The sequence below is a fragment of the Diadema antillarum genome, unplaced genomic scaffold, assembly GCF_040938485.1.
Source record: "Diadema antillarum isolate AM-2024a unplaced genomic scaffold, OU_Dant_1.0 seq00000205_RagTag, whole genome shotgun sequence".
Lineage (NCBI taxonomy): Eukaryota > Metazoa > Echinodermata > Echinoidea > Diadematoida > Diadematidae > Diadema > Diadema antillarum.
The window spans coordinates 2464074-2480115 of NW_027271264.1; the positions used below are offsets into that span (position 1 = coordinate 2464074).

Sequence of the window (16042 nt, forward strand, 5' to 3'; positions counted from 1 at the left end):
TACAGTTTTGACCAATCACATATATTGTGTAAATACACTTAACTACTACACCGTGTATTATATTACACACAGGGCCTATTATGCCCTACTTTGGCAGAAGGAAGCAAGTGACATCGAGTACAAATGCTACAAATGAAGAAAATATGTTTTTGGGTAGGCCCTTCAACATGGAAATTTGTGATGAGAAATAATGTCTGTATTCGTGCAAGTCATATGGTGATGAATTTATGACAATTCGAAGAATTTTGATATTCCCATAGAAACTCATTACGTAACTTGCTTCCTTTTGCCAAAGTATTATAGATTTGTAGCAAACATGAAAAATCTGGCAAAAGGAAGCATGTGACAATCATATCATGAGTATGTTACTTGCTTCCTTTTGCCAAAGTATTTTAGATTATGTGCAAATATAAATAATTTGGCAAAAGGAAGCAAGTGACAATCATATCATGAGGTTGTAACTTTCTTCCTTTTGCCAAAGTATTTCAGATTTTTAGCAAACATGAAAAATCTGGCAAAAGCAAGTGATAATCAATTATCACGAGAATGTTACTTGCTTCCTTTTGCCAAAGTATTAAATATTTGTAGCAAACATTAAAAATTGGTAAAAGGAAGCAAGTGACAATCATATAAGGATGTTACTTGCTCCCTTTTGCCAAAGTATTTTAGATTGTGTGTAAATATAAATGATTTGGCAAAGGGAAGCAAGTGACAATCATATCACAGGGTTGTTACTTGCTTCCTTTTGCCAATTTTTTAATACAATTTTGTGCACTTGCTTCCTTTTGCCACCTAACTATCTCAGAAATGGGCCAAAATTGTAACTTTAGGATTTTCAGTTGAATAGAGCATGCCTCAAATATGCCAAATCAATAAAAAAAGTCAATATTCATAAAAATGTCACTTGCTTCCTTTTGCCAAAGTAGGGGAGTATAAGTGACAAAGTACTAGAATATTTCAAAAACAATGTACTATAATGTATGTTACATGATGGAAATGAGCAGTAAAACCTTGGACTTAAATAAACGAGACACAGTAGCATGATTCAAGGTTATATCTTTATTTGAAAAAAAAATTAATAAAATACTTTGTGTGTCATGAAGTCTTTTAGAGGGTAGCACTTGCTGTCTGGTATATAATCATACTGTCCAGGCATATGTTACATTCCAAATCAGTGCATTAACCATATACAGTTGAACCTCTCTTATCCGGCCTCCCTTTATCCGGATCTCTCTATTATACGGACGCAATCTCGCCGTGATTTTTTTTTTTTTTTTTAATAATTACGGAAGGAAAGGGGGATTCCCCACTCAATCTAACAATGGCGACCTACAGTCGACTTTGCCGAGCCGTGATGATCGAATTTTAAAGCGTCGTTTCATCGACTCGTGCTGTTTATTTTCAAGATCTACTTGATACATTTCTTAATAATTATTTAGGTAAATCATCCCAAGAATTTATAAAAGAAAATGATTTCATCCTTGCAAACACAAACCTCTATTTTAGGGTGTGTTACTGAGTGTAACAATGAAAAGGTTGCAGTATACACATTACTACATGTGGTACTACAATGGGCTACATCAGTACATGTGTATGTATATGTACATGTATAAAGCATTGAGTCTCCCGTATCCGGCCAAATCCCTTATCCGGATGAGCCGCGGTCCCGACTTGTCCGGATACAAGAGGTTCAACTGTACCACATTGTGGAAGACAAGCACAGAAACACAAAGTCACATATCACTTAAGAGAGACAAAGGGGAAAATGACCAGCTTCCCTTTATAGTGCACTCCCGTTATAATGAACACAGTTATAACAAAATTCCGGTTATAGCCAAGTAAAAATTCAGGCCTCAACATTCTTTGCTTTACGTTTTTTTATTTGTTCGGCTGTAACGAAATTTTGTTACTGTACTTGGGCTTTCTATACAACTGTAGCTCAGTCAGTAGAGCACTGGGCTAGCAATTCGGAGGTCTCGGGTTCGAATCCCGATGGAATCCCTTTTTTTTTTTGCTCATTTTTCCACTAATAAATTATATTCATTTCTGGTCAGTTTCCTACTGTTTGCGTTTGTTACATACTCAAAAAGCTGCATCACTTTGGTGATCCCTTGCATTTATCCCCATGTTGAATTTTCCTTCGGGTTTATGTCAGGTTCAAGTGTGTGCGTGTGTGTCACACACATACACACTGCTATTAATGGCTTCTGACCATTCGAGCATTGAGAATTAAGGGTTTCTGGGACAAACACTGTACTAGGGCTTTCTATACAGCAGTCGGTAGAGCACCGGGCTAGCGATCCGGAGGTCTCGGGTTCGAATCCTGATGAAATCCTATTTTCTTTGCTCATTTTTCCACTAAGAAATTTTGATATATAAAAGAAAAGTGCTGGTCTCGAGGACATTGTTATAACAGGAGTCGACTGTACTACACACTTCAAGGATTCGCAACCAGGTGTGCTACTTACAGAAATACTCTTTATTTGACACAAACATCTAGCCAACAAGACAACTTTACCTTGCAAGTGGGAATTGCTGTGTAGCCAAAATCTCTACACATTTTGTATCTATAATAGCATCCTATGGGTTTCCATTTTGACAAGATGTGTTTTGCTGTACGAGCTGAAATTTTTGTGGTGGTTTTATTTTCATGAATTTCGTGAATCGCCTTAGAACCGCGAAAATAACGCGCGAAAACAACACAGGGAAATGAAAATCAAGCCATGCCATGTGCTGCAGGATCGCGCCAAAATTATAGTGCTGTACAGTACACTACTAGTACTCGTAGCTAGCTATGTATGTAGGTCTAGCACACAGCTACTGTAGGAGGAGTGACCAAGCTACGTATGCAAAGCCGAGGCAGTGTGGATTATCATTGCATGGTTTACAACAGCATGCTGGCGTGATGCATCCTAACAGAAAAGTAAGTAGACCATAATAATTTTGTTTTATAAGCATTATAAGCACGTATCTATTTTCATCGTGCGTGTTATTTTAATGTCCACTAGCAAACATGTAATGTATCCCGTCCTGCTCTGCGCCTAGCTAGCCTTCAACTTGTCGACTGTGCACGCACGTCGCACAGTACAGCTAGCTATAGCTGTTTAAAGTGCGTTCAGTCTACTCTTGCAGCTGCATTCTTGGTGTTCGCCTGTCGATGTCCGGCACGAATTTCGAAAGTCCTTGTAAAGTATTTCTTTTTGATATTTGTTTTACTTTCAAATTGAGAAAGTACTAGTACTTACACGTGTAAGGTACTTTTAGTTTAGACAACTATAGTTTTTTTTTGTGAGAGTTCAAGTAAGTTCAGTTAGACCCTTGCAACCGCGAAATTAAAAACACCCGAAAATGTCCTCCAAGTAGCAATTTGCGAAAATATCTGTACGCGAAAATTTCAGCTCGTACAGTAATACGTACGTGTCTTGTCATTACAGGGTTTGCCTGTTATATTGTGCCTTACTAATAACTACTTGGAACAATACAAAGTCTTGACCATGCAGGATGTCTCATCTTAATGATAAAATCAGCTTTCCAGATGGCTGAATCAAAAAGACCCAAATTTTGAAAAATTTGCAATGAGAACGGCCGTAATGTCTCTGTTTTCCCCTCTTTGAAATGCAATTGAAGAAGTGATTACCAGTGTAGTCATTGTCAATATTTTAAAGTTTGCTCTAGATGTCTGACTTGGTTAATAATAATGTGGACTGGCTACTTTCGGGGGAAATGACATTAATTGCCCTTACTAGAATCGTATTGCCCTCCTCTTCGACTTGGGCCAAACAATTCTAGTTCAGGCAATAGATGTCGTATCCCCCTTATGGCCAGTCCATATTATATTAATATTGACTTTCAAAAGGAAATCTATCCCAGTGAGCACTAACAGAATAAACAAGAAAGTTGATGGCATGCATTCATGCACCATGCCACGGCAAGCCAAAAACAGAATTCTTCACACTTCCTTGTGACTTGCAACTGCACCTCATCACTCATACATTAGTGCTTTGCTCTGTTCACATAAGACACTTGTTCTCAACTTCAGTGAATTGTTGTGGGAACAGAGTACAGGGTGGTCCACGAGGGGTTTTAGCATGTCGCTGCAACATGCTAAAATTCTTGTGCAACATCCTAAAAAGCCAGCAACATGCTATGCAACATCCTCAAGAATTTGCAACAAGCTCAAAGTAAAAGTATTCAAAAATGTGCAAAACGTGTGCATAACATAAGAAACATCAAACTACCAGGTACTTTAGATATTTGTGTGCAAAACATGAGAGAACATTGAATGTAAGCAGCAAAATATTGCGTACTACGTATCACTCATCGTGTGCGCTCCGTGCTTATTCAATTTCTGCAATATTCTCAGATTCTGAGCTTGCAACATGCTACAATTTCAAGTTGTGGACCACCCTGAGAGTATACCTGCAATAAAGATACATTTGTAAGACTATACAGAGACATTATCACGCTTACAAATTACTTAAATAGTGCAGCAAGAGATAAGTATAATAAACATGTTTCATCATCTCTGATCAAAAAAAGGGTGGTGGAGGATGATAGAAGTTTATGACAACTGAAGTATATTACAGAGCTACACTGTAGCACTCACACATAGAATTCCCATGTATCCTGTACATCAAGGTGAATATCACTTCCGGAGTATTATCAAAGCGGGAGAGAATGTCACCATACTGAATAGCATCCTGTGAGAAAAACTAGAATATAATAACAATGAAATAGACACAACAAAACTTCCACAGCCTTGCAGGAAACCAACTGGCTTTCTGTCTCAACAGACTGCCAAGTTCATGGTAGTCACAGGTGCACTTTGTGCTTCGTAAATACACAATAATCATGGTGACCAGAAGTATGTCTGACAGAACAACGTGTGCATTAATGCACTCAAAAAGACTGACCACTCGGCATTCCCGGCATTTTACTTCTGGTAGATTGCTTTGTTGCCAGTCACTATAAATTGCCCACAAAATGAACATCAGCTAGATTAGGTTGCAGACTTTCTGGAGTGAGTTTTGCTAAAGACGATACTCTTGACCCCTTTCCATGTCCAGGCACTTAGCCGTGACCTACCATGCTTTTTCACTAGCACTCTGTTCACTTCTACAAACTTGACCTAGTACGGTAATTGTAAAGTTAGCCAGCCCACTGAGGCGTAACAATAAGCCTCAGTCCAATACGAAATCCATAGTGACACAATAGGTATTAAGAGGTATTCAGTATTATTTGGTGATCTATTCAGTGGCAGTTAGTTTCCACTCATCTGTGCCAATCGGTGAAGAAAGGCACTCTAGCAGACACACTAGTCAGTGAAGAAAGCAAAGTGAGGACTTATGAGGATATTTCTTCACACCCCTGTAGGCGAAAAAAAATATCTCTGTAGACCCATTAATGCAAAGTTGGGTTGCCTCAGTTTGCGACAGGCATCATGATATACAGCATCATCACGGTACACTCTTGTTGGGAGTGAATATTCGATGCATCCAACTGTCCAACCCTTTTGGTTCTTGCAGAGCCCAAAGTGATCAAAACCTGAATCATCCGCATTCAGATGGGAGCGTGGCACAATCTTGCATGACTCGGGTAATAAGATGGCTGTCTGGGCCAAACTACCCAAATAATCTTATACTAATGTGTGAAATTCACTGATTTCTGCTTTGATATGTCACAAGAGTAGCAATGAGGAAATACTCGAGCAACAAAATGCAGATACCTTCATAGTCGCAATCCCCACATTAGGACACAGCACTGCATCAGCATGAAGCTATGAAAAAGCTTTGGTATGTCTGTCGGGATCTGTACGCTCTCTCTCTTAAGGGACCTTGGAGGCTCACGATGGCAGGGGATTGTTGAACCAGTGCTTCAGCTCACTGGGGCAGGCCGGGTAACTGCTGAGGGCCTCGGCGAGCTGCGACGCCGTGACGAGGATGCTCATGGCGCGGTACTCCTTCTGCGTCCTCGTGGAGGAGGCCAGGCTGTGGTCCACCGCCTTCACCAGCTCCAAGGCGACCAGATGCTCAAATGCCTGACAATATCAAAGTAACACGGATGGAGTCAAGATAAAGCAAAACATAACGAAATTTCACCTGTTCCCGAAATTAATTCCGCTCCTAACTTGCTACAAAGAGTATTGTGTTGTCTATACAACGCTGCACACTGGCAGTGGTCCGACGATCCCTGACCAGTAAAAATAACTGTCGGACCAGTAATTTTTTCAGGAATGGACCAGTAAAACATGGAAAAACTGGGTACCTACAAGTCTGACAGACAGATTGGACCAGTACAAAAAATGGGCTAGTGCACAGTCCTGGTCTATAAAATATCAATTGAATGCTGTCAAATTACCTTTTTGCATACAAACCCGCTACTACATAATGTTTGCGTATAGTGCTGCAGCACGTGTGAAGAAATATAGAATCCTGATTAAAAAGGAAACTCCATTCAATGGTCTCGTTAAGTTGACCTTGATAAGATCAGCAAAGATTCTAACAATGTCAATCAAACAGACTACTTAAAGTTTGATTAAAATCAGACAAGAGATTAGAGAGATATTAAGTTTAGGAGATTTATGTTTCTCTGAGGCCAATGACATAAACTCATTCAATTTGCATGTCATGACTTTAACCATTATCACCATTTCATGAAATCATGTGAAAATTTAGACAGTCCATAACTCTCCTTTTATTGTGCAATTTCAACAAAACTTCCACCAATTTCCTTTGGTTAATTTCATTTTACTCATGAGAGAAAACTTGAAAATAACAATTTCATAGAGACAGGAGTATTTTGTAATTAACCCTTACTGTACTGGGCTATTTGGCTCCATGAAAATACTGGGGGGGGGGGGGGGGGGGGGCCTGGAAGGCCCCCCCCCCCCCCCCCCCCCCCATTGAGCTCGGAAACGCAATGTCCGATGAATTTGAAATTTTGCATGCTGATAGACCTTTGCGTGCTGAATCTGATGGTGTAATTTATTTTAATCAAGTATGCAAATTGTTTGCATATTAATTATTCATAATGCATGTTTTATGCATTTGGGGGATATTTTCATAATTTCAGCCTAAACAAGTACAAAATTACATAAAAACGGTAATAATGAAGAATAATGTTTCCCAAATGTGAAATAAATCAGAGAGAGAAAAAAAAACGAGAAAAAACAACTTTTTTGTTATGTTTTGTAGTTTTTATTTCTTATGTTTTCTATTGTTTTATATTCCTTATGTACATCATTGTTTCTAAACTTTGCCCAATATATTTCAGAACAATATAGAAGCATGAACCAAGTGGAAAATCAATTCCTGAGTAAAATTTATAAAGTAATGCAAGCCATGGTCTATTGACAGTATGTAACTGTACACAAATATATGCAGCGATTAGCCGTTTTAATGACATGCGCATACTAATTGGCCAATAACACCCCCTAGGTAGGTCCGATATGGACAAATGTGGTATCTAAATGTGCGCAAGACTTCAGGGGAAAGAGTCATGAAGCGAGAATCCGAAATTCCCAGCAGTCGCGATGCAATTGCCGAAAGTATGGGGGGGGGGGGGCCTCCCAGGCCCCCCCCCCACCAGTGGAGTTAGGGTTAATCAGGGGCGGATCCAGGAATTCTGTACAGGGGGGCGCAACTCATATTTCTGGTGCCACTCTCAGGTTTCATTTCATTTTCTTTTAAATTTCTTTTGTTTTTAACGAAAAATAAAGGGGGGGGGGGGGCATGCGCCGGTTGCGCCCCCTCTGGATCCACCACTGTTAATGCACAAAGTTCCTCGCATGACTCACCTTTAACACAACAGCCTTGTCAAACTGCTGAACTGTGTGTGACTTCTTCTGTATGAACTTCTGGTATTCTGTCAAGAAGACAACGACAGAGAAATAGGTAACATTGCATTCTGGGAGTGTGATACAATCATTCAGGACTTGCCTGAATTGGTGACAAAAATGGCTCCAACCTTTTGACACTAAATCATTTCATGATTACACCCTTCACCTAAGATGACTTGCCCTGCTAACACCATTTACTTATACAATATTTGATGTCGTACTGTTTGCTATTTCTGATATCTTTTTTGCATAATTTAAGTATTTTGACAATTTATCACTGGACCCTGAGCTCATCAGACTTCGATTCAACCCTACTGCACACCTACTCAGCAAATTACCCTGTCCTGTTACCGTCATAACTACAAGACTGAAATGATACTACAAAGACCACTCTTCTAGTCCGAACTGTGTAACAAATGAAATCTTCAAATTTAGTCTTGACCGTGTCTCTGGCCTTTATAGATATTTTCCACAAAATACACTTGATGACTTTTTAACAATGCCTGCTGAAACCAGTTTGATGAAAATCTAATTGACTGTACAGAGTCATCATACACCAACATAAGTCAGGACAGATAAACAGATGCAGGCATCTCAGCTCTCGATGAAATGATTTTGGCAAACCCAGGTGTAGAACCATTGAAAATGAAAGACTGTATCTTAAAAAGGTTGTTTTCTCATTCCCAACCCAAATTGATTGTGAGCACTGTCACATCACATCTATTTGAGCCTAGCCTGGTGTTGATTATGGGCACATTGCCATCTGCCCTGCCCAGAGCATTAGTATTACCATTGAACACCATCTCAAAGTTGAAGGGATCTCCCTCGTACAATTCTGTAAGATGCCGCATCGCAATGATCAGGCACAGCTGTAGGACCGACACTCCTGCACAGAAAGCGATCAATAATGATACACTGTTGAGATGTACAGATGATCAAAATAATGAATGTATGTGCATCATCTGTATAATAGTGTGTATGAATGAATATAATTTGTATTTGTACGAATAGGCATTTGAGGAAAGATTTGACAAGCTTTCAGTGTGTAGCCTACAGATCCAGAACAACTTGAAGCCTGATTTCTCGATGACTATTACTTCATGGGTATGAGTGATACAACATATGGTATGAAATCTAGAAAAACAATATTGATATCACTATTTTTTGTTTGTTTGATGATTAGTTTTGAAATTAAGCAGACTTGAAGACTGTCTAATCAACAATTTCACAACTGATGGTCAAAACGTTGAATTACACGAATGACTACTTGGCACCAAAATGAACATTCTATTGAATAGAAGTTAATGATATTTTATTATTTTGATTTTTTGTTTTTGTTTTTACAAAGAAACTGTGAACATCATACTCCACTTCAATTTATGTAAACATTTAATCAATTTTGCTTCATTTTTTTTTGGTGTGCCAATAATAGCGCATTTCCCTTTAACTTACCATGGAGCATTGCAGATTTTGAGTCTGCACTGTGAACTTTGCGGCTCTCCAGAAGATGCAAGCCATTGATGGTCGGGTGATCACTGCTTATTCTCGAAATTGGCAACAGCTGGAACAAGCAACAATATCATGTCAGACAAATAACTGTCAGATCAAGACGTCAGTCGAGTAGTAATCTATGTGAGCTATGCCACTTATTACTGTCTCTCTTTTGCGACGTAATCAATGCATTTATGACACCAAGGCAGGTACAGGTAAAGTGTAATGATTTTGGCAGCAGGCACAGTAAGTACCATCAAATGTTTCAAACATTCGTAGAGCAACTCTGCAAGTCACAGAGCGATCCCAGTAAGTCTCTGTCGTTCCAGCTGGGCTACGTACTGTATATGACTGCAGCTAACCTCGTATACATTGTATGCTGACAATCGGACATTCGTGTAAGTCAACCAATTTTCTCCAGTCCCAGAGTATGTCAACTTAGTACATGTATGTGAAGTTTACTGCATGCAGAACATGAATATAACAACATGCCAGCACATATTTTACTCTCAAGGAAAATTTTTTAAGATTTCATTTTTTTTTTTTCTTGTTGTATGAGACTGTACGGGGACCTCTTGCTGAAAGAAAGTAGACAGCATCAATTCATTTAGTCATTAGTGAGTAAATGATGCCGATAACATCATAAGAATATTTTGCAAGGCCTACACTTCTTTTTCCTTTACAAATGATGAGACACAACTCATATGTTATGTTGTGACCTCAATGATGGTACAGATGCATTGATCAGCAAAACATATTAAAAATACACACACACACACACACACACACACACACACACACACACACACACGCATACATACACAATCTCTCATCAATACACAGCAAAGTGAAGCTCCTGCCTAAGGCTTCACAAGAACATTACTCATGATGTAATGGGCGCTGCAGAGTGAGTAAGAAGCATGGTTTGGCAGCACAAAGGTTAATGCAATGTCATGATTCTCACTACATGCAATACAGGGTGAACATGAAAATAGAAGAATCCTCTCACCATGAGGTCGAAAAGGCTTCTCACAGACTTGTCCAGGTCGTAAGTCTTCCGCAGGATGTCGCACACTGTCATGTCATCGGTAAGGATCTTCACAGGAATGAGAGCAAGAAATTTAATTATTGGGAGCAGAGATAGTCTGAACATCTCACATGATAAATCAAGCTGGTAAACTCTTGCTACTTACTCTCACACTGGGTGGGACTGTGTATATATGCATGCACTGATGATGGACTGCTGAAAACTAAATAACAACCAGGAGATCCTGCCACTCCATTGTGACATTTTTTTTTTTCAAAGTGCTGAATGTAAGAATGCCTCTCTCTCTCTAGATTGTTCACAAACATTCTTTACGTTTTACGAGAGTAGAACAATTTCTACAATCAATTCAGAGCAAAATGAACATCAAATATCAAAAATAATTTAGTCTTGAGGTGAAATGGGACAATAACGAGTTGTGGAAGAATATCCCTGGATAGTTAAGGGTCATTGTAACTCCCTCATTACCTCACAAATAGGCATGGTGAAGTGAAGTTTTGCAATTTTTCCACACAAAGTGTCCTTTGCACATATCACATGGTATACATGTACACCGATGTATGTTGGAGAGGACTTGCACAGAGATCTGTCACAACTGAGAAACATTTACAATGTACAACTGTACATCACAGTGCAAAAAATAAACTTATCAGTCTACTTTAAGCAAGACTAGTTTTGGCAGCTAATATGTACCATGCAGTTTGCAACAAGCTTCCAGTCATCCCTTTTGTAGTCTTTGTTCTGAATCAGAAATATGTTTTTGATGTATATAGTGTTACAATATTGTGTAACTCTTTATGTGCCTCGTTTGCACGCCCGACTCAGTCGACAGTGTGCCAAGTTCGCATATTTTGCTCAGATGCACAAACTCACCCAAACCGATCGATGAATTGCCAAATGCTGTATTAAAGTGAAAGCTTCACTCGCAATTCAATTCCTGTCACATGTAGCTTGCATTATGTGGTGATTGACTATCAAGAGGTGTTCTCTTTTGGATTTGTGAGTAAATTCTAAGTTTCTGTCACTGGTTTGTCTGCAAAAGTCATGCCTTCACAATTAATCAATTATAGTAGTCACCGGCCATTTGAAAGAAAAAAAAAAATCAAAGATTTGTTGTAAAATTAACATCATAGCAAAGCTTGGCATTCTCTCTACAACTTTGCTCATTACTTGCCCAGCGTAACAAAAATCTATAAAAAGTTAGATGGATTGGAAAAACAAAATGTTTTCCTGAAGCATGACTACGTTATAGTCTCAGAATAATATGGCACACAAGGGGCTTTACACCATGGCGCATGAAGAGTTAACAATAGATATTAGCCCCACAAACCACTTTGTACCACAATCACGAAATCAAGTGTGATGAAAATTTGCATCATTAACCTGTAGAGGACAAGTCCCAAGTATACTCGGGCAAGTGTCTATGGGAAATGCGTGTTGTAGCAAAATCAGTCCGTCCTCAACCAGTTAATTGCTCCCAAGCTTAATTTACATTAGCACAGCATTGTGGACCATGTATCTGTTGCCGGTACCAATAGTGTCATATGACCCTTGAAGTCTATGACAATGGATGCTGCAAAATTGCTCAGCATTGAAGGCTAACATTATTCGGCGCCCCTTACCCCAACGTGTTTGTTCCACTCGCGGGCAAACTCCTTGTGTGAGAAGCTGGGAGGCAGCGCCAGCGTTTGCCTGAAGACGTCGCAGTACTGGTCAAAGGTCAGGGTGTTGAAGACGTGGATCTGGCGATGAGAGAAACGTGACTTCACTCGCTTCTCTAGGAGTTCTACCACATCCTGCATGTTGGAAAATGGTTAATAATAAAACAAAATCATTCAACTCATGACATAATCTTATTGGTAAAAATTCATTACCACTGCAAGAACACAGCCTACAGTTATCTATGTAACTTATCACACTCTCTCCAAATCAGTACAATAAAAGAGAAATGAATCGAAAAATTTAGAGGCACCGTTTACACAACAATCCTGTCTCCTTTCCTGTTTTGTTTTGCTTTATTATAAAATCTCTCTCTGCTGGCTGGTACAACAACACTCTCACCCCTACGCTGCTGTGTAACATACTGGAACATGATAATTAAGCCCATCTCCAGTACAGAAAGTCAGAGCAGCTTCATCCCACCGTAGGTGTAGTCTTTCTTACCAGCCTACATGTGATTCCGATGACAGTGATTGGGGTTTGCGCAGACTGGCACACGTCAAACAGGTTGTAGAGCAGAGTCTGGTTCTTGTGGTGGGCAAAGAGGTCAAACTCATCGAGGACAAACAGGATCGACTGCGCCCCGCTGGAGTCTGTGAGAAAAAAAAAAATGGAGACGGAGAATACAAGCATGTAGGGTGTGATGGATTTTACAGAACATATTCCTATGTGAAGTACCTTGATATGACCTCAATTCTTGGATAAGTTGAAATGTAGAATAGGGCACAGTTTCATGAAATTTGCTAGCTTTGACAAGTTGTAAGTCTCTGACAATTACCATTAAATAGTAACAGTCAGTGACCATAGTTTCTCAGCCAATACAAACTAAGGATTTTAACTGAAATTGTCAGAGACTGACAACTTTCATGAAATGGTGCCGTGGTTTAATATCGAGGAGAGATTACACTCAGCAAAAATGTGACGGTCTGCTAATGTAAGCATGAATATTTCATCAAAACAGGCGACATGATTTTAGTAATGAGATGATGAATGCCCTTTTCTTGAAGTATACTTGGCATCATGAAGTTGCAACTGATTTTGATGATAGCATTTTGACAGGTAACATTTATTTCTCATGTCAAGACCAAGAAGGTTAAAATCAAGCAGATTTGGAAGATTAAACTACACAGCTTTGGGTGAAAATGTGTTTACTATTTTATATGATATAGATCAAAAACCAAAACCAAGTCAGTTCTCTCCCTTTCATGCTGAACAGTGACCAAAATAAAGGGCTTAGAATGTCTCTGATCTATTTTCTCTCAGTTTCCTCTTTTCTTCTCTTTTCATGATAACTTCCTATCTCAGGGGGACTCTAAATTTAGCAATTACACATCAATCTTGGCAATTTCTCAATCTATTTCTTTTCTGGTCGGTAAAACATCCATAGCACTTTTACACATACCTGTTTTGAGGGACTGTAATAGGAAAGCCAGGTTTTCAGCAAAAGACCCCTGTAATCGAATAAAGTCATAATTCAGATGAACACATAATCATAACATTTCATTGTGCATTCAAAAACACATATCTTAATACTCTAAACTATCTTCAGACAATGACTGATCTCAGCTTGGTCACGCTACTCATATATTTCTCTCTTTCATAACACCATATCTTGGACATGCACACACAGTTATTAATTTGTCCATGAGACAAAGAACCTCGACACTGAGGAAAACTCATCCTCACAATATGAACACTTTGTTTGAAGGCTGGCTGAACCTCACCTATTCACAATGGAACTTTGGTCTAGGTCAAATCAAATTGCCACTAAGTGCGGGACAGCAAATCTCTGGAGCAAATAGGGCTTTGAATGAATGAGCCCGACTCATCTTAATTATGTTGGTGAGAGAGAGGGTATTTTACATGCAGTTTACTACCAATTGGTTGAATTTTGCAATCCTACAGGTGCAAAGCTAGATGTGCACAAACAGAGATGTACCAAGCCCTGATTTGCCATCAGCCAAAGACTGATTAAAGTGTACACAGCTTTTGATGTGTCCATGCACTTGGCAATAACTTGTTGGGGTGTCTTACTGGCAATATACAAATCTCTTCCCCTGACTTCAATCATAGTGCAAACTGTGACTATCCACTCAAGTATGATAACATAAAGACCTTCTTGGATATGATAGGCATGAGAATGATTAACATGACACTTATTAATGGCAAGGAATATTGGGACATATGCACCAAAATTGCACACTGAAACATGCTGGTGAAATTAAAAAAAAAATATATGCCCAAACACCACATTCAAGTCAATATGTCATCTTGCTGGTTGTCATGGAAACTCACAAAGACTTTGTCTTCCACTACATTCTCGAGGCGGAGTTGCCGCGTGATCTCCTGGATGGCAATCCTGTCGTCCGTCTGCAGCAGGCCGTTCAGGTGCACCCGCAGCAGGTTGCTAGCTATCTTCCGCCTCTTCTCCAGCTCGGACAAAACGCGAGCCAGCAGCTACAGGTTGGCAAAGAGTATTACCATAGGCACTTTGAATACTAAAGAATGACTATCATTAGAATGATTGCTGTGTATTTACAAGTCAACATAAAGCAAGAAGGTGAAAAAGTATATTTACAGCTTGACCATGGCCTTCAACCTCTACCATCAACCAGACTCCACTTGAAATCACATAAATTGTGTAATATTCTAAAATAGTCTCAACTAGTCTATTACAAATTTTCTTCAAACGATCTCTTTTTTGGTCTTTCTTTTTAAAAGTTGGAGTTTGAGTAGCAAGATTACTGACTTTGACCCAAATCTATAACTTTGCATCGGCATTCTGTCCACAAAATAGCATGTTTCTCTCTTTTTTTTGTGCTCTAAAATTTTGATAGATGTGTATGTATCTCAAGATCATTGAATGTATCATAATCATAATCAGCATTCATTTGTGAACATGTGTGTTTTGTTTGCTTCTTTTTTTCCCCCTATATTCGAAGAGGATAACAATTAATGATTATGAAAATAATAGCATCTGTCATCATGTGATACGGAAAGTTACAAAAACTATCACAAAACATGCTAGGGAGAATTGGGGGGGGGGGGGGTAATCAAGGCCCCCTTCACATGGGTCTGGCTCTTACCATGGACTTGCCACTTCCTCTGGGGCCAATTACAAGGGCTGAGTTACTCTCCCCTTGAGTGGCACATCTTTCTATGATGTCCAACAGATGCCTGACCAAAAAAAGAAAAGCAAAAAATGAAAACCCAAAACTATGAAACTCTAGGTTGCCCTAGATGAAACCAGAGAAATAGAAAACACACACATACACACACACACACACACACAGAAAGATATCAGTGAAAGCCTAAGGAAACTGGACTAAAAAAATAGAAGAAAGGATAATTACAAAATTGTAATTGTAATTAGGAAAGTCAGTATCACGTAGTATGTTGCTCTTCATGAGCATCACTAACTACATGTCTTCTCTCCAAACTTTGCTAGCTAGGTGCCTTGAATAAAATTATCTAAGTTTCTTTGCAGAAAAAAACATGCCTTACTTTAGCTTTTTATTAAAGGATTGTGGGTAGTGTTTATGCAACTTATGCAAGGGAGAGTATTTTCTGAAATTCCTTCAGGACAAGAATTGTTCTTGCCATTTTCAAAGAAAGGAAAATCATTTCTCTCTTCAGTGACTAATCTCTCTCTCTCAAAAAAAGAAGAAAAATGTATCTGATTTACATTACAACTGTAACTTTCACTCCATGGCATTAGATTTACTTCTCTGAAAATAGCTCTCTCACACTACACGTAAGATTACCTACCTCCTCTGATCCTGGAGATAGGGGAAGCTATCTGGCAGCTCATAGCCACATACACGCCTGCGCAAGATTCTCTGCACCTCCAAGTACACTTCATCCTCTACCACAGGCAGGCAGGGTGGGGCTATTGCATCCTTTCTGTCACCAGCGCCTTTACTCTTTCTGCCCATGTTCTTTGACGGCAT

The 16042-nt window shown here is 39.2% G+C and overlaps 1 protein-coding gene across 1 annotated transcript; it reads right to left on the reverse strand.

The window, feature by feature from the left end:
• Positions 1-4982: 4982 nt before the first annotated feature.
• Positions 4983-16042, reverse strand: LOC139728911 (origin recognition complex subunit 4-like). The gene is made up of 11 exons (XM_071639842.1): positions 15861-16042; positions 15179-15269; positions 14388-14549; positions 13495-13543; positions 12537-12685; positions 11996-12169; positions 10338-10424; positions 9290-9398; positions 8628-8723; positions 7796-7863; positions 4983-6037 (listed from the first exon to the last, which is right to left on the reverse strand). The coding sequence occupies exons 1-11, from the start codon at positions 16040-16042 to the stop codon at positions 5843-5845; spliced, it is 1362 nt and encodes a 453-aa protein (XP_071495943.1). The 3' UTR covers positions 4983-5842.